Source organism: Emys orbicularis, chromosome 7 (assembly GCF_028017835.1).
Source record: "Emys orbicularis isolate rEmyOrb1 chromosome 7, rEmyOrb1.hap1, whole genome shotgun sequence".
Classification (NCBI taxonomy): Eukaryota; Metazoa; Chordata; order Testudines; family Emydidae; genus Emys; species Emys orbicularis.
The window spans coordinates 14,254,721-14,277,054 of NC_088689.1; the positions used below are offsets into that span (position 1 = coordinate 14,254,721).

A 22,334-nucleotide genomic window follows, 5' to 3' on the forward strand; every position below is an offset into this window, starting at 1 on the left:
ATAATAGTCAAAATGTTTTGATGACAATATTAAAGTCAAAATGATAAAGTCAAAAATGAAACATTTTGACTTTATCAAAATGGTGGATGAGAGCAACTTTATTGAAATGAAATATTTCTAGACGGTTAAAACAAACTATTTCACTTCCTAAAAATTCCAAAATTTTGACTATTTTCCTAATTCAGGATGAATCCAAATTTTAAAATCTCAAACTTTCCTGCAGGACAGTTTTTATTTTATCTTTTTATTTTAAGATGTTCTACTCAAAATGAACAGTGCCAAGAGGCTTAGACAAACCACTGACTCTTCTGGTAGAGGTGACTGTCTCCCAGGAAGCTAGGGAGAAAAAGTTGAGTGTTCTTGCATGAAGAGGTTCAATAGAGACATGGAACATCTTGCTCCCAAGTTTACATTTCACAAGGAAAAGGATATACTCAAAGAAAATGCTGAGGCAACTCTTTAGAGGAAATCTTTGGATTAATTTTCCTGCCAATTTCATTGGAAGCAAACACATTTCTCTTTGGGCTCATGTGATGCGAAGTGGAGGGTATGCATAAAGCCATTGGAATCTGGGGCACATCACAGAGGATCCTGCTTCAGTTTTTAATTCAGGGCTCTTGTAAGTAAAAGTGTATTATTCAGTGGGTTAGATCCACTAATGTAGTAAAGCAAAATAGTTGCATTTTATGAACAGCCAAATAAAGCGGAACTGTTTGGCTTGGATAGTTTATAATAAAGAAATAATACATGCTAGATTAGCTCCTCTCACTTTCCCAGCTTTTGCTACCCATCTTAAAAGGAGCTATTCCCCAGAATAACAATCCCTGGCTCAATCCACCTACTTTCTAGTGTTCTGCTCTGTCAGCAATAAAGAATTCCAACGGGCAGCATGAGACAGGCCTATCACATGACTGACTTTCCTCAGCAAGTGTTTTAAGCATCATTATTCTCCCTTACTGATTATATCTACCTTTCCTCCCTGGATATGTCACTTTTAATTCAATCAACTCTAGACCTGGTCTGCTGTTACCCCGAGCATGTACTCAAGGCATACTCTATTTCCTGGTGTTTACACTCCATAATATTGGCCGTGTCCCATACAATTTTATGGGCAGTAGGACACACCACAAGTTTGAGGAAAAATAGCAAAACTTCTAAAGAGAAACAGGGAGGGGCAAAGGCAAAATGAGCATGAACTAATGTAATAGTATTTTCCTATCAGGCATGGTGGTTTTTCATAAGAACGGCCGTACTGGGTCAGACCAAAGGTCCATGTAGCCCAGTATCCTGTCTACTGACAGTGGCCAATGCCAGGTGCCCCAGAGGGAGTGCACCTAACAAGTAATGATCAAGTGATCTCTCTCCTGCCATCCATCTCCACCCTCTGACAAACAGTGGCTAGGGACACCATTCCTTACCCATCCTGGCTAATAGCCATTAATGGACTTAACCTCCATGAATTTATCCAGTTCTCTTTTAAACGCTGTTATAGTCCTAGCCTTCACAACCTCCTCAGGCAAGGAGTTCCACAAGTTGACTGTGCACTGTGTGAAGAACTTCCTTTTATTTGTTTTAAACCTGCTGCCCATTAATTTCATTTGGTGGCCCCTAGTTCTTGTATTATGGGAATAAGTAAATAACTTTTCCTTATCTACTTTCTCCACATCACTCATGATTTTATATACCTCTATCATATCCCCACTTAGTCTCCTCTTTTCCAAGCTGAAAAGTCCTAGCCTCTTTAATCTCTCCTCATATGGGACCCGTTCCAAACCCCTAATCATTTTAGTTGCCCTTCTCTGAACCTTTTCTAGTGCCAGTATATCTTTTTTGAGATGAGGAGACCACATCTGTACACAGTATTCAAGAACTTCAGAAAGATCTCACAAAACTAAGTGATTGGGCAATAATATATTCACCGTTTTATTCTCTATCCCCTTTTTAATGATTCCTAACATCCTGTTTGCTTTTTTGACCGCCTCTGCACACTGCGTGGACGTCTTCAGAGAACTATCCACGATGACTCCAAAATCTTTTTCCTGATTTGTTGTAGCTAAATTAGCCCCCATCATATTGTATGTATAGTTGGGGTTATTTTTTCCAGTGTGCATTACTTTACATTTATCCACATTAAATTTCATTTGCCATTTTGTTGCCCAATCACTTAGTTTTGTGAGATCTTTTTGAAGTTCTTCACAGTCTGCTTTGGTCCTAACTATCTTGAGCAGTTTGGTAGCATCTGCAAACTTTGCCACCTCACTGTTTACCCCTTTCTCCAGATCATTTATGAATAAGTTGAATAGGATTGGTCCTAGGACAGCCCCTTGGGGAACACCACTAGTTACCCCTCTCCATTCTGAAAATGTACCATTTATTCCTACCCTTTGTTCCCTGTCTTTTAACCAGTTCTCAATTCATATTCTTAGTTCATTGATTCAGAATGCAACAGTCCTCAAGTTATGAATGGACTCATTTTCAAAAAGGAGGGGTCTTATCAGGATGTCATTGAATAAAAAATTACTGGAAATAATTCTCCAGATAGAGCCTATAAAATGCTTTACAAATTATTAAGATCTCCTGCCTCTTCCTAATGACACAATATCGGTGAATTTTCCTCAAGGGAAGAGGACCCATGCGCCAATGAAGCCTCATGGACACAGTCTTGCAAGGTGCTGAGTGCCCTCCACAATCACTGACTTTAATGGGACTTAAGGGGACCTTGCAGCAATTTTTTAGACCAGACCCTTAGTGTATGACCAAAGCGGTGCAGAGGGCCTTCTGCGGAACCTCTGTACCTGACAGAGTGAAATTTGCCTCCATATATTTTATGTTTTTTTTTAACTAGTAACTGAAAGTATCTACTGCAGCTCATATCCTTGTATCTTTTGTATATTAATAACTTGGGAAAGTCAGACATATGTTAAATAGTGCAAAATGCTGACCATATATCAACACATTGTGCATTAGCTCTTCAACATGCTGGTTTTTTAAAAAAAGAAACAAAAGACTATTGGATATATTTAACATGAAACGTGGAGATGTGTTTCTAATCGTTCTAATGAAACTACCTGTTTCATTACGTTAAATGAAAAAGGATGGCTTGGGTATCTTTATTTTAACTCATGATTTAATTTAAACATATAGCTTACTTAAAAACAACGGAGTTGATTGCATTTCCAATTTAAAGCCTAGCTGTCATCAATAGGTGCATCCTATATTTGGATGGCTGCTTGCACTGCCGCAGATATACTGGTAATAGAAATGCACTGAATGAATGTATGAAATCCAGTCTTCGCGTGTTTGCCTAGCACTCAGTACATGCAATTACAGTAGCTGTAAGGGGAAAGAAAAAAATGAAACGATTTGCTTACTTTAGTACTGTAGCAAATGACTGTGTTGACAAGGTCACCGTCCTAAATTGACATAGTCAGCGCCACATCCAACTGCTAAAAATCCACCAATATTTGCATGGTGATGTCTGTAAGAACCTCTCTGAAGTGTCAGACTCGTCATTTTTTCCTCTGGTTTGTTTAATAAGCAATTTATTTTAAAATTAAGAATCCAGTGTGCTTTCAATTTATCCAGGAAAAAAACAGAGGGCTATTTCTTGCTTGGGGTAGACATGGCCAGCTTTACAAAATGTAGTCTATTTCTTTGTTATACACATGACTCTTGTTAAGCCAGATAACAATTCCTTTTGTTATCAGATGCTAATGAGAGTTGTTGTTTACAGTGTTAAGTGATCAATTGCTTTTACTCTGAATCACACTGGTTCAGAGCTATAATAATCAGTATAATATAGAGATGTTGTCGTAAAAACAAATGTATAAAATCTTCAAAAAATGTATGCACTGTACTATCAGATTATTAAAGCTCCACATATTATTTAACATCTAATGGGCTGAATATAAATGATATTGTAAAGAAAACTTTGTTGATCAAAGAAGGGTTTAGCCATTTTAATGTTTATGGATTTGTTTTGAAAATATTTTTAACTGGGTAATGTCAAACTTTCCAATTTTAATTCTGTATGCATTAGCATTTCAATACTTCCAACTCTTTTTGACATAAAATAATTAATTTTTAAATCTTGGATCTAGTTATCTTTTTTTCTTGTTGCCACTATTTTTCAATAATTTGATTAGCTTTTAGAAGAAAAGCAACAGCAACCACAGGGGATTTTGTAGTAACGATAGACTATATATTTCTTCTCCAAAAGCAGCTCTGATGCCTTTGAAAATAATTTGAAGTTTTTTTATCAGTGCAGAATTAAGGAGTAATGTTGTCTAATTTGCTATGTTTAGTGGAACACAGTACTCTAGATGTTTGTCAGAGAATGCTTTGAATTGTATGGTATGTGACTATAACCAAGACTACAAAAGTGATTTTTAGAATTTTTTGCACTGCTTTTATTAGCTTGGTAAAAAGAAAAATCCCAAATATGGATCAGCCAATAGTTTAACAATTGGTTAGTGAGATGTATATTTTTCACATTGCTAGCAGCACTGAAGTCAATGATCTCTAGTTTGTATTTTTATTGCAAATATCTGATCTGGACATTTCAACCAAACCTGAACACATCATGTAGGTTTCAGTGTAAAACTATAAATTCAGAGTGATGACCTCTACACCTAGCAAAGTGATCGTTTACTTTCAATAAAAACAAAAACAGATTACAGTTGATCATTTAGACATAACTGCTTGTAACAGTCACCAAGCCACTACAGTCAGGTATATAGACAGCCCTTAGGAGACATGCTGCCTATCTGATGACATTTAAAGCTTTAAAAAATCCCTTCTAGATACTGCAGAAAATCATCATGATTCAGCATAGGATGTTGATGTCCAAATGAAAACAAAAGTGTTTAAATCATGTGCACTGGCAATACTGCCATTAAACCATTTATGGGTCCAATCTTGCAAACCCCAGCAGTCCCATGGGCTGGAGTGGGAGTACTAGTGTGAGTAATAACTACTTACATAGATGAGGTTTGCATGACTGTACCCATAACTGAAGCAATGATCCCTTTATGTGTTGATTTTAGCAGTATAAGAAATGATACACAATTTAAATTTCACATTTCTGTTTTATGTCCTACTTTCAGTCTATAATGGTGTGATCAGAGAGCTAAGGCATAAAGCTCCTTTAACTTCTAGAGTTGATATACTATGTAAATATAAGCAGATAATGCTGTTTTAGTAGATGAAATAAATTGTATGTCATTTTTATTAAACCAACAGTAAAATAACTAGACTGTATTATTACAATAGAAGTATAGAAGACCAACAATTGTACAATTGAAACTCTTTAGCAAAATTTGTTTCTATTATGTATATCCTTGTAAATTTAAATAAATTTAGCATTATGAAGTGTTCACAATGATTGCTTCTTGTTAATTTAAGGAATTTTCACCCCTTGTTAAGGCTAAATGTAATTAAAATTTAGAAGTACTGGTAAAAGTAAAAGTTTATCACACTCTGTTTTTTATGAGATTTTAACTAAAAGATGTACGTTACACCTGTTTGTGACTTATAATGGCTTCTCAGCAAGGAATGCAGAACCACTTACATTACATAAACATTTAAAGAGGAGAATGCTAATACATTGAAAGAGTTAAACATCAGTAGCAATCTATCAAATGAAGACATTTCATGAAGTCCACTCTCTGGGAGAACATTCACCATGTGACAAAAGCCTTGCATCCTCGTTAGTCTGATGTTCATTTAATTTTAAAATCAGAATCATTAAATGAGATAAATAGGATCTTAAGAAAACTGACATCTTCCTTCTCAGGTAAAGGCCAGAACTGAAATAATAATAAAAAATCCAACAGATTGCTTTACAGGCAAATTTACATACTGTCTCTTTAAAACACTGCATGCCCAAAAGCCTTTTGGGTTCGGAATGTACCACTGCATCAAGTATCTCACAAAGCCCCTAAATATCACGAGAAGCTTTAAAAAAAAAAAAAAAGAAAGAAAGAAAAATTCCAGTTGAATGAAACTGTTTTAGCAGAGTGCTTCAACTCAGCTCCTAGAACTGGAATTTCAGATAAACAACAGAGGACGGGGAACAGAATTTTTATTTTTAACGTGTCCTTTTGTAATGCAGCTACAAGGTTTCTGATGAATTTAAGAACAAAGAGATTGAGAGTGCAATTGTCATCAATATCAGCAGTGTGCTTAGACTGAAGCTTGTAGGAAGAGCAGATGAATTCTCTGACGATATGTGACTGGTGGAGACTCTGATTGTGTTGTCCTTCCCAATAGCATTCTGCAAGAGACAACACTTTCCTTGGTCACTGTTAAGCATTTTCATTATACTTTAATATATTTAGATGTAAAATTCATCCTGTCAGTTTCTCCCCCTCCAATTTCATGTATTTCACCATTATGAATTTAAGTATATGAGAAGGATAAAACAGGATGTCAAAATGACAGTGGTATTAAAATACAATTTGATTGTAACTATCAAAACACTTGTAAGGGACACCATCAAAGTAATCAGGTGGGGAAAAAAAAGAATAAATAAAAAATGACATACTTTGAGAGCGAACCCAATTGGAAGATCTAACCTTCTAAAATCAAGCAATATTTTAAAGAGATCCGTGTTCAACATGGAAATTCATTTTTAAAAAGCAGATGCAGGACTTGTGTAGCCAACAGCAAGGATTGTTTGAAAACAAAGTATTGTTGGATTCCTATAGGTAAGACTGGAACCATCATCAGAGTAGGCTTATGGGTTGGCCTAGCAACAGGAGCAATGTCCATTTAGTTTCTTTTCCCAGTTGCTGGATTGTTATATGCCCTGTGTTTTCATGCACTAATGCTACATACAATAAACCAGTATCTTATGCAGCTGTACATTACACACAGTAAAATAACAGGATAATATTAGGGGCAGATTGGCAGGTCATGTGCAGGTACACACGGGACAGTACACAAGGAGTATTCTTTAACCCCTGGGCCAGCAGAAAGGTTACAGATTAGTTTGGTTTCCATGAGAGTCAATCTTCCACCTCTAGGGATGGTCCTTATCGGTCAGGTTTGAAGCAGGCTGGTGGAACAGCATAGGGAAAGGTTCCAAGTCTCCAGGGGCTGTCAATCTAGCTCCTAATGTATTATATGACTGTCATTTCATTTATCCTAAATCAGTATTCTGTCAGCCATAAAATGAAATCTGCTGTATTTCTGGGACTTGGTAAATGCCATATGATTACATGTTCCTGCAGACTACTAGCTAATTACACTTCCTAGGTGCAACACTAATTACTATTTGACCTGCAAAATCAGTTCTTGGGAAGCCGAGTGGAAAGAGGTCTCGGAGGGAATCCCAACAACTATGTGGGAATTAAAATGTAATTATCTCACCAATGCATGGTACCAGGGTAGCAAACACTTTGGGCCCAATCCCGAGCTCCTGACTCAGGCAAAACTCCCTTTATTATGATAACTTGGTACCCAGCCATGATGATATTGATGGGAATTTTGTCTGAGGAAAGAGTCCAGGATTGGGTCCTGGATTATTACATTTCAGATTGATATTTGTATTATGAAAAATAAAGTGCTACTGTAATAGGATCCACATTCTTACCTCATTAAGACAGAGTTCTGCGTCTACAGATTCATTGGATTTCCGCTTCTGTGCCTATAGACAAATGCAAAAGTTACACAGTATAGATGTATATTTATACACATAATATGGATATTTCTGTTTGAATAAGCTCTTCTTGATTGTTCTGTTTCATATTAACATGCCTCTATAATAAATGAGTAGGAATGAAGAGCAAATAGTAAAATAACGGTCTTGAAGTAACAATATAATCTCAGGGCTTGTCTTCATAGAGCCTTAGTGGATGGCAAGCTGGGGTGTGACTCTACAGAACGGTAGCTAGCCATTATATTTCAAATGGTAGTTCATCAAAACACACAAAGGAACTTTTAATGTGCAGTAGCTGGGTCCACATAACCAGTTAGTGCGTGGCAAACTAGTGCACTGCAGATTAAGTCCCCGTGTAGACAAGCCCTTTCAGTTTTAATCCCCACTGTGGATTTAAAATACACATTTTGAAAAAGCCAGTAAGAATAAGGGCATAAGGCACTCAGCTATTACTGTGATGAGTGCCATAGAAATGCCTACATATAAATCAAGTCAGTAATCAAGGGTCTATGTAAAAGACACGTATGGTCCTGGTAGGGAAAAATGGAATACGATCATGCTTTCAGTAAATATTAATTAACACTAGTGCATCTTAACTAGAAAATATGGACTTTGACCAGTGTATTCTTAACAGTTAGGAAAATATACACCATATTTCAAAGTGTTTTACTTCTGCTAATAGTTAGAATTTTATCCAGATGTTAAGATGACCAGTACAAATATTTTAAAATAAAAATGTATTAATTTCTGTGTCATGCTACAGCCACAAAGCCTGTTCTGGAAAGTTACCAGATTATGCAAACAGAACAACATTTACTTCCTTTAACGAATGTACCTATAAATCAAACTGAAGTCAGAGGATCAGGGGGACTAGATACCAGGTGCCCCACCTCACAGCCTCCAACCACCAAATTATATAGTCATTCTCTCTCTCTCTCTCTCGTTTCCCTGCCTCAATTTTTTCCCCATTATTTATCTACAGTGGAAAAGCTTCAAAAAGAGAACCTGAGGGGGCACCTCATCAGAATACCCCATGACCCAGTGGTTAGGGCACTCACTTGTGAGGTTGCAGATCCCTGTTCAAATCCCTTTTTCCCCCTCAGGCAGAGGGGGGACTGGAATCAGAGGTCTCCAACATCTCAGGTGTGTATCCTAACCATCAGGCTAAAAGTTATGAGGGATGTCATCCTGCGTCTCATTTTCTGTTAGCTTGTCTGTAGGGGCCCAATTCAGTAGGTGAGTTCTGAGCATGGTTACTGGGTCGGGTCCCACAGGGGAGTTAGGGAGATGATCCCCAGTCCATGCATTGTTCTGGGGCTTAGGTGTGGGGCTGCAGTGCATATATGCAGAGGCAGAAACACAGGCACCTACTGAACTTTTACCTCAAAAATTTCAGTGCTAAGCAAGTTTTGGCACGTACAGGGTTCAGCAGCAGCAGCTGAGGTGTTTGTGAATCCCAGTGGGGCCTGATTCTGGGATTCAGGCACCAAAAGTGGCAGGTAGGCACCTAAGTCCTTTTGTGAGTCTAGCCTCTAGCTGAAAAAATAAAACTCTGGCAGTGAATTTTGAGTGCTATTTGGCCAGATTAGAAATGACTTTCTCTGGTGACAACAATGCTGATTTCACTCCTCATTGGCTTGCCGCAAGGGGAAACATGAAAAGCAAGGAGAAACCAAAGTGGAGCCTAATCCTGCATTTCTTTTTCACCACATCCTTCCACTGAGTCAAATGGGAAAGTGGAGATCCAAAGAACATAGGATGGGATCTTTGGATTTTACAGTACAAATTATAGAAGGCCTTCGTTGAGATTTTCTACCTCCTTGCTATGTGCTAGATACCCAAGTCCTTATACAAGCTTCTGTCTACTGCCCATGTGTATTTCCTAGTAGCTATGCCTGGCTTGGGTTACAGAATACCATTTAGGACACTACTATTTCTAATTAGCTTCCGCTCTATACCAAGGATTAAATTTTATCTTTTCTTAAGACTTAATATAGCTCTCAAAAATGAAGAGAGAAAACAAGGTCATGTTCCTCTTCCACTACATTCATCTCGAAAAGAAACATAACCAGTGCAGCACAGAAAGTATATTTGCATTTTAGAAAAAAGCTGTTTTTAGGGTGAAATCAACAATTATCAGGTAGAATCCCAAATCAACAACAAAAGCTTTTCAATAATTTTAATCATCATTCACTAGCTTTAAATTGGGAAGAGTTACCTATATATTTAATGAGGAGCATTTTAACAACAATCAATACATTTATTCACCTGCTTCAAGTAGAACAGAAGTTCCTTCTTCCTTTGGATTTTAAAAAAGTAATTTTAATAATAAAGTGGCCTTTTCTCCCATCAAAATGTAAGGGATAATGTCTGTAATTCAAAAATAAAACAACACTACACCTTCTTTATTTTTTGTAGTGAGGGAGGGTGGGTTTGCAAGAAAAAAATTAGCTTCCAGGTTTTATCTGCCAAGTTTCAAATTGGAAGAGTAGATTTTTACTGCTGAGTTATAAACCTGAAAAAATGGTTATAATGGAAATGCTGGCATAGGGCTGCACTACTAAAATACAATAGTGTATCACTAAATCACAAGTAATTTTGGGGGTGGAGGGGGCAGGGAAAGAACCTGTAGGCAGAAGAGTACACGATGGGAAGCTTATATCAATAATTACATCCTAAAGGGAAAATCCTTCCTGCCCCACTCCTAGACACAAAGAGAAGAGAACATAGCAAAACAGATGGTGCTGTGCTTCACAGGAAAGGAGTGCTTTACTTGGGGGGCCAAGTCAGGACTCAGACACTCCTGATGGTCTTGACGCACATGCACTCACACACAAAAATGAGAAATGATGTGGCGCCCCATTATCTGTTCATCTATAAAATATCCCAAAATCTTATACACCTCTACCTTGATATAACGCGACCCGATATAACACGAATTCGGATATAATGCAGTAAAGCAGTGCTCCGGGGGGGCGGGGCTGCGCGCTCCGGCGGATCAAAGCAAGTTTGATATAACGCAGTTTCACCTATAACGCGGTAAGATTTTTTGGCTCCCGAGGACAGCGTTATATCGAGGTAGAGGTGTACAAGATAAAGAGGTTTGCATCCCTTGCATGCTGCAGAGTGCAGTTCTGGCAGGGGAAATTCTGCACCTCAAGCTGCAGGAGGCTTTGGGGGAACACAGCTGTGTCTTACACAGGCTACTGTAAATGCCATCCCCAGCCTCAAAGATCTCCTCAGGACAGTGTAATTCCTTGCCTGGTACACAGGAACAGGGTTTGTCCCTAAGGTATTAAGACTTTTCAGTCAGAGTAAAGATAAAATAAAACACACAACTGACTAATAAGACTACAGTAGAACTTCAGAGTTACAAACACCAGAGTTCCGAACTGATCAGTCATCCACACACCCTATTTGGATCAGAAGTACGCAGTCAGGCAGCAGAGACAAAAAAACAACAACCCCAAAACAAAACAGTACAGTGCTGTGTTAAATGTAAACTATTAAAAAATAAATAAAAGGAATGTTTAAAAAAGGATTTGACAAGGTAGGAAACTGTTTCTGTGCTTGTTTTATTTAAATTAAGATGGTTTAAAAGCAGCATTTTTCTTCTGCATAGTAAAGTTTCAAAGCTGTATTAATTCAATGTTCAGTTTGTCAACTTTTGAAAGAACATTTTATGAGTTATGAACATTTCAGAGTTACGAACAACCTCCATTCCCGAGGGGTTTATAACTCTGAGGTTCTCCTGCATATTTCAAAATTAGACTTATTTTCAGGCTTCACATAGGGCCTGAGCCTGCCATAAGAACGTTCAAGAGAATTTTTTTTACTGACTGAAATGAGAGCAGAATTGGGCTTGTAAAAAATCGATGGAAAAGAAGTTTTAAAATAATTCTAAAGAAAAGAGGTCGGATCTGTGTTACTGGCTAAAATCAAATCTGCTAACAATTCATATACTCAGCTGTAATCTACTGCTGAATGTAGAATGAATAGTTACAGGTAATAGACTGACTGACCTAAAAAACCTCCAAATTACTATACACCTTTTCCTTTTGTTACTATAAAAACAAGCAGTAACTTTGTTTAACTACAGTTCTTAAAGCCCATCCAGCAAGGAATGATTAAGAAGGTTTGAGATGGTTGACTGATAACTGTGGCTTTGCAGGAAACTCCTGTTCGGTTGGACTCAGAAATCTGGCCAGTCTTAAGAAGCTGCCTCAGTTTTGTCTTTTGTCATCAGTCTTGTGCTGAGTTACCCTTTTATGTTTTGTAAAACGTGCCCCTCAATTTTGTAAATAACCTAGTTACTATGGTAGAAAAGCAAAGATTCATATTTAAGAATTTGAACAGTCATGAACTCTGATGAAATTTTCATTACACTGCACATCTATCAGGAGTCTTACTTTAGCTTGGGCAGTCTCAGGGTTTTAAAACACTCCCTCCGCCCCCCATAAGGGACCGTGCCCAAGCCAATGTCCTGAGACCAATGTCCTGGCTGGTACAGAAAGCTTCCCAGCCCATTTCGGAAAAGAACCGGTGCCTCAGGCCCAGCAGAGAGCTGACAGATGCTCTTCCTGGAGAGGAAGGAGAACCAGAGCAAGCAGAGCAAATAACTGTTTCCCTGGAAGGCACGCGGTACTGCTACATAGCCTATGTCCACATTACAGCTGGGAGACCTGCGCTAGCTCAGCTTGAGCTAGCACACTGAAAACAATAGTGTGGATGTTGCGGCTTGGGCTCTCAAGCCCACCCAAGCCCATGGGTCTGAGCTTGGGAGGCCACCGGTTTTATGGTTTGTAGTACAGTGATTTTGCTTCACATACAGTGTAATGTTCATATAGGTTATTCAACGTGCGCTAGAGGTCCACTTGTGGACTGTTCCAAACCAAAGTGAGTTTTAATTTGGGAAAAGAAGGGAGCAATGGAGTACTCAGCCTGACGAGTAAGAGGCACAGAACAAGCAGCTGATCCTGCACACCAGAACTTCTCTGATAGTTTGGTCTTCAGGTATCATGAGAGAATATGTACTTTACAGGCCTCATTGCTTAGATACTATGGTGATAAGCAATATAGCTATACCTAAGACAGATACATATATTTCATGCTTGTTTTCAGGTCATTTTAATGGGTGTGGCTTTGCCATCCTTTCAAATTCTTGGCTAGCTATAAGCATATTAACAAGATTTAAAAAAAAAAAAAGAGAAGAAAAAATCTCCCCAAACACCCTCTGGCTGACCCGACTCCTGAAATATTCATAACAAATGACATTATGTGTTCTTTTTGTTCTTTTCTAGTGTTGATTAGAGATTTACTATGCAACCAACCTGTTTTCCTAACAGCAGGACACAAACAATAAACTGAAAAATGCACAGAGTGTAAAAATGCAATCAGTTTAACTCTTCTGCACTCACTAAGTGCTAGCTGCATCTATCACACTTGTCAATAGTATTTCGTTATTAGTACAGTGCTACAACAGAATGCTGCAATATAAATTACTTTTAGCCGGGAAAATAAGCAAAGTGCATGTCAGAGGCAGAGTATACTAAAATAAGGATCTAACTCAGCATACAATAATTCTGAATTCTGTGCCTCACAGCCTGGTGTAATGCTATTTATGCTTTGTAGATTCTCACCATGAAGAAGCCAGACTTTTTTTTTCTGAATCAGCCCCAAAGATGCTACCTTGGAGCATGAATTTGTGTGTGGTCATTTTGCCTAACAGTATCATCCCATTTGGTACAGTAAGTACATTTTAATGGTAGATATTACCAAAACATTTCTGGTATCAGTCTTCAATGCTAGGAACAAAATACATATCTTACAAAATACGTAGTAAGTCTTCTTATACGTGCGTGCATTCCAATGCCAATAGGCAGCTGAAACCTGGCTCATTTCTCTAACCCTCTCTTATCAGGGCACAGAATATTCATAAAGCCCAGGGAAGGCCGATTACCTGCAAAGTTCCCTTTCCCCCTCTGCACAGGGCATCCTGCTGTTTGTTTTTGAGTGAAATTTGTGTGCTCGAGTTTTAGGAGTAAGGCAACTAAGAGCTATGCGACCACATGATAGATATCTGTCTCAGGATTCTGTGGAAAACAAATCCCTCCTGACTATGCATGGCCAGATACACAGATCTTCAAACACCTTTTCAAGCAGTTAGTTTTTGAATGAGCACAGTACAGAATGCAATACACAGATAGTCCGCCAAAGATGACTGACCTAGGATCTTCTGAATATCTAACCTTACATGGTGGTATAGTAACTAGTTCTGGGTTTGCTTTCCTTTTCACTCACTCATTTATTTGAGTTAAATGACTTCATATAGCCCTAGATTCTTGTTTCCTATTTTTAGGGGATATTTTGCAAGGTTCCTAATATTGTCTTTTTATGGATATGCCTCAAGGAAACATTTTTGCATTACGAAAGGCAGAAAGAAAAGAGAATACTAAAAAGCATAGGCAGAATAACTTTTGCTAGCCTAATAACCTAACAATTTAGGCTCCTTGGATTTTTTTCCCCCTCAGCTATAACACTGAACACCATGTAATCCAAAATCTAGTACTTTGGGATTTTATTATTAAAATCCATCTTCCCAGTGATTCTCTACTGCCACCAACCCAGCGACTTATATACCAGTTATAAGTAGCATCTAGATATTGTGCACTGTAATTCAGTTAAAGAAAACAAAAGTGAATATAAAGCGATTAAAGTCCTGTTTAAAAGCCACAGTCCTATTTTAACTTTAAATAAAGAAACTCCACGGTTGAAATCCTGAACCCATGGACTTTACTGGGGGTCAGGATTTCACCCCACATGTCTAAGCACTAGTGATACTCCTGCTTTCAATAAACCCACAAATCCTGTGAGAGGTTACACGTTAAATGCGCTAATCACAAGCAAGTTCCCATTCACATTTATCACAAAATCTCAGCACAGTTTGCCATGATTGTTCACTATTGGGAGTCTCTGCTTACGAAAAGCCTAGGAGTGGCATAGCAGGTCAGGATTCAGCTGCATTGAGAGCTGGGTGGGGAAGCAAGCCAGTTGCCTGCCAAGGCTGGCTATATGATATGTACACAGCCCCACGCTGCCAATGGAGGGGGAACGCAGAGTGGGAAAATGAGGCCACGAGTTGCCTCCACTCTCCAGAAGCAGGACCAGAGGAAAGGCAACTTGCATTTCTGCAACCAAGCAAACTGGCTTGTTTGAACATCTGTCTGTGGACAGACCTGAGCAGCTGTTGTGGTGCTTGTGCAAGACGCTGTTCTCCAGAATGATGCCTGGCTTAAGCAATGGATATTAGTGCTTCTTTCTTGAGCACTACATTCCATCAGAAATGTTAAGGGGAAAAGAATTGTCATAAACATTTGTCTAGAGAACCTACTGACCGAGTCTTTTTTAACAGACTAAATTGTTGAGGATTTTCGCATTTATTAACCATATAGTAAATCTGTGTATATGTGCATGTGTACGTACTGTGAGCATGTGCGCACACACAGAATATAGTGGTCAACTTTAAAAACCTGACAATTCCCTCGAAGAAAACCTTAGATAATTAAATGGAAGCGTTCACGATATTTCCTATAGTAAGTATAGGGAAGTAAATGGGAAAACTGCAGATACTAAGATAAGATTATCTATATAGTAAAATTGGCAACTATGAATGCGTACACACCTGAATGCAAGTATATTTGTTTTGCTACATCTGTACTTATGTGACTATCCCTGTTGGGAAGTTTTATTAAATCACCAACATGATTTAGGGATTGCTTTATAAAAATAATTCAATCTTGAGCAACTATGATTTAGAACAACTGTTGAATTTTGCATTTATGGTCCCAAACAATCCACTCCCATGAGGTGACATAGAAATACTTTTTTTTATTAAAGCTGTATGGAGAAAAAAGTGTTTTAAAGGCCCTAAGTCTGCAATTAGGCACAGACAATTACAGAGTTGGGGCCTTAGTGTACAAGTCGCACTTGCTAGGTACTTAAACTAATTTTTAGCATTAAAAATACCATTCAGAATAAAATCGCTCATTATATAGGAGGAAGGAACATTAACTTTTTAAAGAATGAAATAAAGCTGATGCAGATAAGACTTTAACAGGAATAACCTGCATTTTCTGACAATGAGAAGGCAATAGACATTAAAAGAAATCAGCCAGAAGCAAAAATCCAGCATAGAAAATTTCAGCCCAAACAGGTAAGATTTTAGCAAAGTTATAAGCCATTGAAAACAGGCTCTTATAAATGGGAAGTGTGAGGCTACCAGCTCTACCTGTAATAATTTATTCTTATTTTCATTAGAATAATGCTACCTTCAGTGAATCTTTCCCCGTCATTTTCCGGTGAGGCATTCATACTTACCATTGGTATTCTGGGTTATTAAATTCCTAGATCACTTTAATTCTTGAAAGTAAAACTAATATCATGCTAATACTCCTTGTGAACATTTTATTTTCTATCATATACTCATGTTCCAAAGGATTTAAGTGAGGACAAAAAAAAAAAGTTAAATCAGTCCAATAAGTCCTATCAACTGCCCTCCATTTGTTAAACTGTCCCTTGAGCTGCCCTGTCAGCTTTGTAACAAACTACAAAATGGATGCCTGCAGTATGGAGCTTGTAATTTAATACTAATGCCAGGCAGTGAAGTGGCCTTATATTCATATATATGCATCATCCTACCCCCACTGGAGTCAATAGGACTTTGATGATTTTACTTGAATGGGAGCAGGACTGAGCCCTGAGACAGGGATGAAAACCTGGCCCCACGGAAGTCAATGGCAACACTTCTAGTCACTTCAGTGGGCCAGGATTTCATCCCAAGGACTTGGTCTGTCTCCAGTATTACATAGGAACAATCCTCTCTCATACAAACAGCCTCACTGAAGTCAATGGAGCCATTTGAGTGAGTGGGAAATATCTGTCAGAGTAGGAGTTGGCACAATCATACCCAAATTTTCTATTTCCCATATTCTTTATGAGTTTGATCTTGCACCATGCAAGTCAATAGGAGTTTTTACATTGACTTATATGGGAGCAGGATAAAACCTGTAACTTTCTAACATCTACTTGTATCTGCTATGAATAATTACTCAAATTTGCCATGGGGAAAAAAGTGCTATACAACATAGTTAACTTTTTGCCACAAATAAAATGCTCACTGCACACACACGTGTGTGCATACAAACAAAATGAATGGGCATTTTAAATTTTTAGCAATTATGCATCACATTTTGGAAAATTATGAGTCCATGATAATCAGATTATGCAAATAATTATCAGATTATGCAAAATTATGTTCACAGGAAATAATTCTGTTTTGTTTCATTGCCCAAATCATCCACAGAAATGATGGAAAGCTTATATTCAAGCAGAATAATGTAATGCAGAAAAATGTAACTATTATAAATAGACAAATCCTAATATTTTGCATAGGTTCCATGTATAAAAATGGCACTAATTGTCACCTCTGGCAATGAGTCTCATCAGAGAGGCCAAAGATTTATGAGCATATGATTATAAAATCCCATAGTGTTTGAAATGTTTCTTTCCAGCTTTCTTTCTCGTTGAGATTCGCTGCTCTGGCAAGACAGGAAAGATCTCATGTGCTCAGAGATTTTGTAATTCCTTGGTGGCCTCCAGGAGGTAAATCTTTGAAGGTGCAATACACACCAAATTTTAACATCTTTTGGGCTGGGGGGCCTGCAGAGAAACTATGAGGTTCTACTAGCACATACATGCTGCAGTGGAGACTCGAGTGGACTACCTGAAGAGGACCTTGTCTAAAGGATTGTTGGGGCAAATGTTTTCCTGAATGTGCAGGAGCTACACGAATATTTCTGTATCTTCCAAAAAATTCACTTTAAGGCATTTATTTATGTTTTTTTTAGGTGAATATGCACATGTGTAAAAAGAACAGGAGTACTTGTGGCACCTTAGAGACTAACAAATTTATTAGAGCATAAGCTTTCGTGGGCTACAGCCCACTTCTTCGGATGCTGTGTATGTGCGTGTAAGTGTTTGACTGACAGCTGTGGAGAAAGGCCTGGCTTGACAAAGACCTGGCTGGGATGATTTAGTTGGGGTTGGTCCTGCCTTGAGCAAGGGGTTGGACTAGATGACTACCTGAGGTCTCTTTCAACCCCAATCTTCTATGACTCTTCAATTTAGTCATGAGTCAAGTACATCACAGTCAGCACAACTATCACGATCCAGAGCTGGAGGGAGCAGCTGGTAGTTCAAATCTTTGTACTCTGCTTAGTCCTTGGCCTTTTTGTTGAGACTACCAAAAAAGCACTACTAAGTGTAGCAGTGGTTTTTGTAGTGTGGACACTTGGGCCTGGATCCACAAAGGTACTCAGGTTACTAAATCTGGGGGTGAGGCACCTAAATCCCAGTTTTAAGTGCCACTGCAATCCAGAGAATTCCTGCCTGGCTGCCGGCTACCTCTTTAGGCACCTACATTTACTCAGTGCCTACATTTTTGCAGTAAAAGTTTCCTAACTGTCTATGTTTCTGCCTCTCAGCATGCAAAATGCTGCCTTCCTTTAGGTGCCCATGCACCTATCTCCTACCTAAGACCCAGAGCAATCCATGGACCAGGGAAAGACAGGCATTCGTCTGCCTAATTCGTGGAAGGGACCCAATCCAGTAGGTGTGCTCAGAGGCTGCCTAACTCACACAAAACAACTGTGGGAAAGGAGGACCCTCTTCCTTATAATGTTTAGCCCAATGGTTAGAGCACTCACCCAGCATGTGGGAGACCACTGGCTCAAATCCCCATTCCTCCCGATAAGGTGACGGGATTTCAGCAGGGATCTGCCACCTTCAGGTGAGTGCCCTAATCACTAGTTTATGAAATATTCTGATGGGGGTCTTCCTCAATCTCTCCTAGTCAGAGTGTTTTAATTATATAATTGAATAATTAAATATGAAATGTGCAAGAGAGATGACTATAGCCCAGTGGTTAGGGCACTCAGCTGAGAGGTGACAGAGGCCAGCTCAAATCTCTTTTTCATATCAGGCACAGTAGGGACTCGACCCAGAGGGCTCTGATATTCCAGGTGAGTGCACTAACCATTGGGCTACCGGTTATAAGGGAGGCACTTCCCCAACCATTTTGTGTAGATCTAGGTGGAATCTGAGCATGCCTACTGGATTGGGCACTGCACACAAATTAGGTGGGGGAGTGCCTATCTTCCCCGGCTTCTCCCATTGGCTAGCGTAGGCGGTTTCCTGCCTATTGTGTTGAGTTCGTGGATCCACATTCTCAGGTGCCTCTCTCTCACCATTTAGCATAGAGGGAGCCTACACGCCTAGCCGAGGCTTTGTGGATCGCGGTGTTGTTCTTGTGATTGTCTAGGTGCCTAAAAGTTAGGCATTGGCATACTTAAGAATCCTGGTCTTGACCACAAATTCAGTTGCCAGGGAGCAAAGTTCATCTCTCACAGACCACCCAGCAAACTGCCTTCAGATGCTAATTACCAGTGTAGACTGGATTTTGACCAGCAACCTAAAGGTGAAAGGACCTTTATCAATCCCTGAGCCGTATACTACCCTCATTAAACTCACATTCTGGGTATAGAGTGGAGCTGATTTTAACTGAACCAGTTCACTTGTGTCTATTTATAAATAATGACCTTCATTCCTCATCTGCAATAATCATGACTATATCCTCACATCTAATCACAAACAAAATCTTCATTACAATTATTTATGGGCCAGATGACTCCTGATAAGAACATGATTCTGCAACAGGGATAAGTATACCACAGGCTGATCAGGGTTCATATCTGTATAAAAAAAACGCTAAATTTTCAAAAATGCCCTCTAAATTTGCATCTACAGTTTTGTGCACACAGCTTCTTCCACACACAAACCCCCTGCAAATGTATGCAAAATTGGACAATTAAGGGTGTACATGATTCGAGTGCACAAATAAGATTTTACATTTATATAGAACATTTAATCCCAAAAGACCCAAAAGAAATTAATGTATACACATTCAACTTTTTCAACTTTTTTTTTTATGCCATCACATTTTGGTGGGAGGCAGCCAATAGTAAAGAGTACAATGAACAATTACATTTGTTTAGCATATGATTATTGTAAATTTTTGCATGTATACACAAATTGAAGACACAAATTTAGGGTTAGGTTTTCAGAGTTAGATGCTTGTAACTGTATTGCATTCATCTGTGCATGCTTAGTTTATAAGCCCAATTACTCAACTTGCTTGCACAAATCAGGTATTTGTCATGGCACATGGTCATCTAGGCATCAAACTCACCATATGGACATACCTGAGTCACACATATACATCAAAGATTGGTGTGCTTCAATTAGGCACACACAAATGTATGTGTGCGTAGCTCTGAACCTCTAACTTGGAATTTCTGGCCATTAGCACCAAGTTGAGCCTTCTGAAAAGGTAACAACTCTCTGACAGAAGAAATACACAGTAAAATACAGCACTTAGTAAATTAGTGCCCTGACTACCTCATTCTGTTTTCAAAAACCTATCGGGAAGGATAATCCTATAATTCTTCAGGATATACATGCTGTGTGAACCTATGAAAAAAAAATCCTGCGTTGTGCACAACAGTCTGTTTATTTGTGGCTCACAGAGCAAGCTAAGCACACAGGAGGGTTTAACATGAGGTAGAATGGTTGAGGCCAGTCCACTGATTAGTACCAGGATCCTGTATGAAATATTTAGGATCTTATTCTCCAAAGTAAAGAATAAAATAAACAACACTTCAAACTCCCATTGATTTTGAAGGTGAGGGACTAAAATGGGTGACAGCTTCGTACGTTCCAGAACTGAATAATAGATTGAAAAAAGTGGTTGAGTAGAATGGTTTAAGGGTAGTGCAGAGATCTATTATTCAAGTGGGGCAGCTTATTAGAAGTCATGGGAGAAAAGGTCAGTAGGGAATAACAGAGATTTGATTTATTTCCAGTATTTGATTGTAAATGTGCACTGAAGACTATAGGTAAAATGAGCAGACAGGTTAAAAGCAGAATAAAAACATATTTATGTTCACATCTTTGTTAGCATTAATGCTTTTTATTAAGAGTGTATCTTAGCCAATTTGGTTAAAAAGCTGTGTTTCATTTTCTCTCCTATAAACCTGGCTCAACTACTATGAAAATATAGGCATGTATGAAAGAAGTATGTATTTCGCTCTTCTACCTATGCTACCTTTACAGCTCGTGATACAATAATTTCAATGTATAGTTTAGAATGACTGTTTTTAAGTTTTTATTATATTTTAGTCATTTATGGATTCCACTCTATTTCTTTCATTTACTGCTGGTTGTGGGAAGGAAACTATTCCCATGTTGTTATTGTGTTTAATGAAAGAATTTTCATCTTATCCTTTGTATAATACCAAGGGCTTTTGTTTTCTAAAGTTTATTTTATAATAAGGTAAGTATAGGTGCAATGACCGATAAAAAAATGCCATGTATATAAACAATAACATTCTGTTATAAAGTACACCTGAAGAGAATTTACATCACTGTAATAATGGAGTTAGTCCAAATCTACACCAGTGTAACAGCGCAGGTTTGGACCTACGGGGATTAGTTCTCCAGGCCAGCCTAGCCAGCGCTGGTGTGGAGACCCTTCCTGTGTTACAGAGGCACAGCACTGCTTCCACTCAGCAAGCGACCTGCCCTTACGCACAGCTCCTATTTTGGGGCATGCGTGCAGAGAGCGTTGTACTCAGCCTCAACACTGGAGTGAATTTCTTAACAGTGTGATCTGGCGGATTTCTTAAGTGGATACGCAAAGGTAAAGTAAGAGAGCTGCAAGAAAGGAGAAGAGAGGAACAGAGGAAGAGATAGAAAGATAGAGGATGGGTAGAAAAGGGACTAGTGATTAAAGGGAGTTACGGAATATCTGGGATCGAGAGGTGACGTACATGTCATTGGAAGGAGAGATTAATGGGTAAGCAATGATATCACGTAGACAGAGACAGAATTCATCCAGGTTATTGTTTCTTGAGAGTGTAATTTTCCCCATGACTATTGTCGAGATTTGTTCTGCTTCCATTTTATTCAAAAGGGAGGATCTTTTCAATAGCATAAGAGAGCACTTTAAAAAGGGACATTACTGTTCAGGGCTGGCATTCTAGTACTTGGCACATTGTGGCTGCCAGTATGATGGAGACATTTAGAGCTCCAGAAGATAGATTACAAACTTCGTGCTGGAGGGGGAAATGTGGTCATGGGACCAGGATGTAATATGATAGAGATGCTAAGCACTGTTGAAACTTCCATCACTTTGCAGAATCTGTCAGTTTAGGTAAGAGGACTGTAATCAAAGCCATTAGGATTTGTTTTAGAGTATGTGGAGAACAGGTGATGAAGATGCATGTTTGATATTTGCTGTATCCTAAACCAATTTTCAGTTGAGAAGGTAAGATTAGGTCATTTGTCCCATTTTTCTAGAAAAAAAATTATGAAATACAAAACATCATATACCTGAATGGAGGAATTTTCAACTCAATAATATTCTTAACATTGATTCAGCCAACAACAGAAATAGCCAAATTTGGGTTCTAAAGTTAGACATCAATGGACAGCTCACAGTGCACAAAATTAAGCATGGGCGTAGGTCTTTGCAGGCTTGAGGTCTCAGACTGTAAGTTCT

At 38.6% G+C, this 22,334-nt stretch overlaps 1 protein-coding gene across 1 annotated transcript in view; it reads right to left on the bottom strand.

Moving 5' to 3' along the window:
- Positions 1–6,112: 6,112 nt before the first annotated feature.
- Positions 6,113–22,334, bottom strand: part of GFRA1 (GDNF family receptor alpha 1) — a 193,080-nt gene continuing 176,858 nt past the window's right edge. Inside the window, exons 8-9 of the mRNA XM_065408101.1 lie at positions 7,595–7,648; positions 6,113–6,274 (exon numbers count right to left, since the gene is read on the bottom strand). Coding sequence (XP_065264173.1) covers positions 6,113–6,274; positions 7,595–7,648 — 216 coding nt within the window. The remainder of the gene's footprint in view (positions 6,275–7,594; positions 7,649–22,334) is intronic.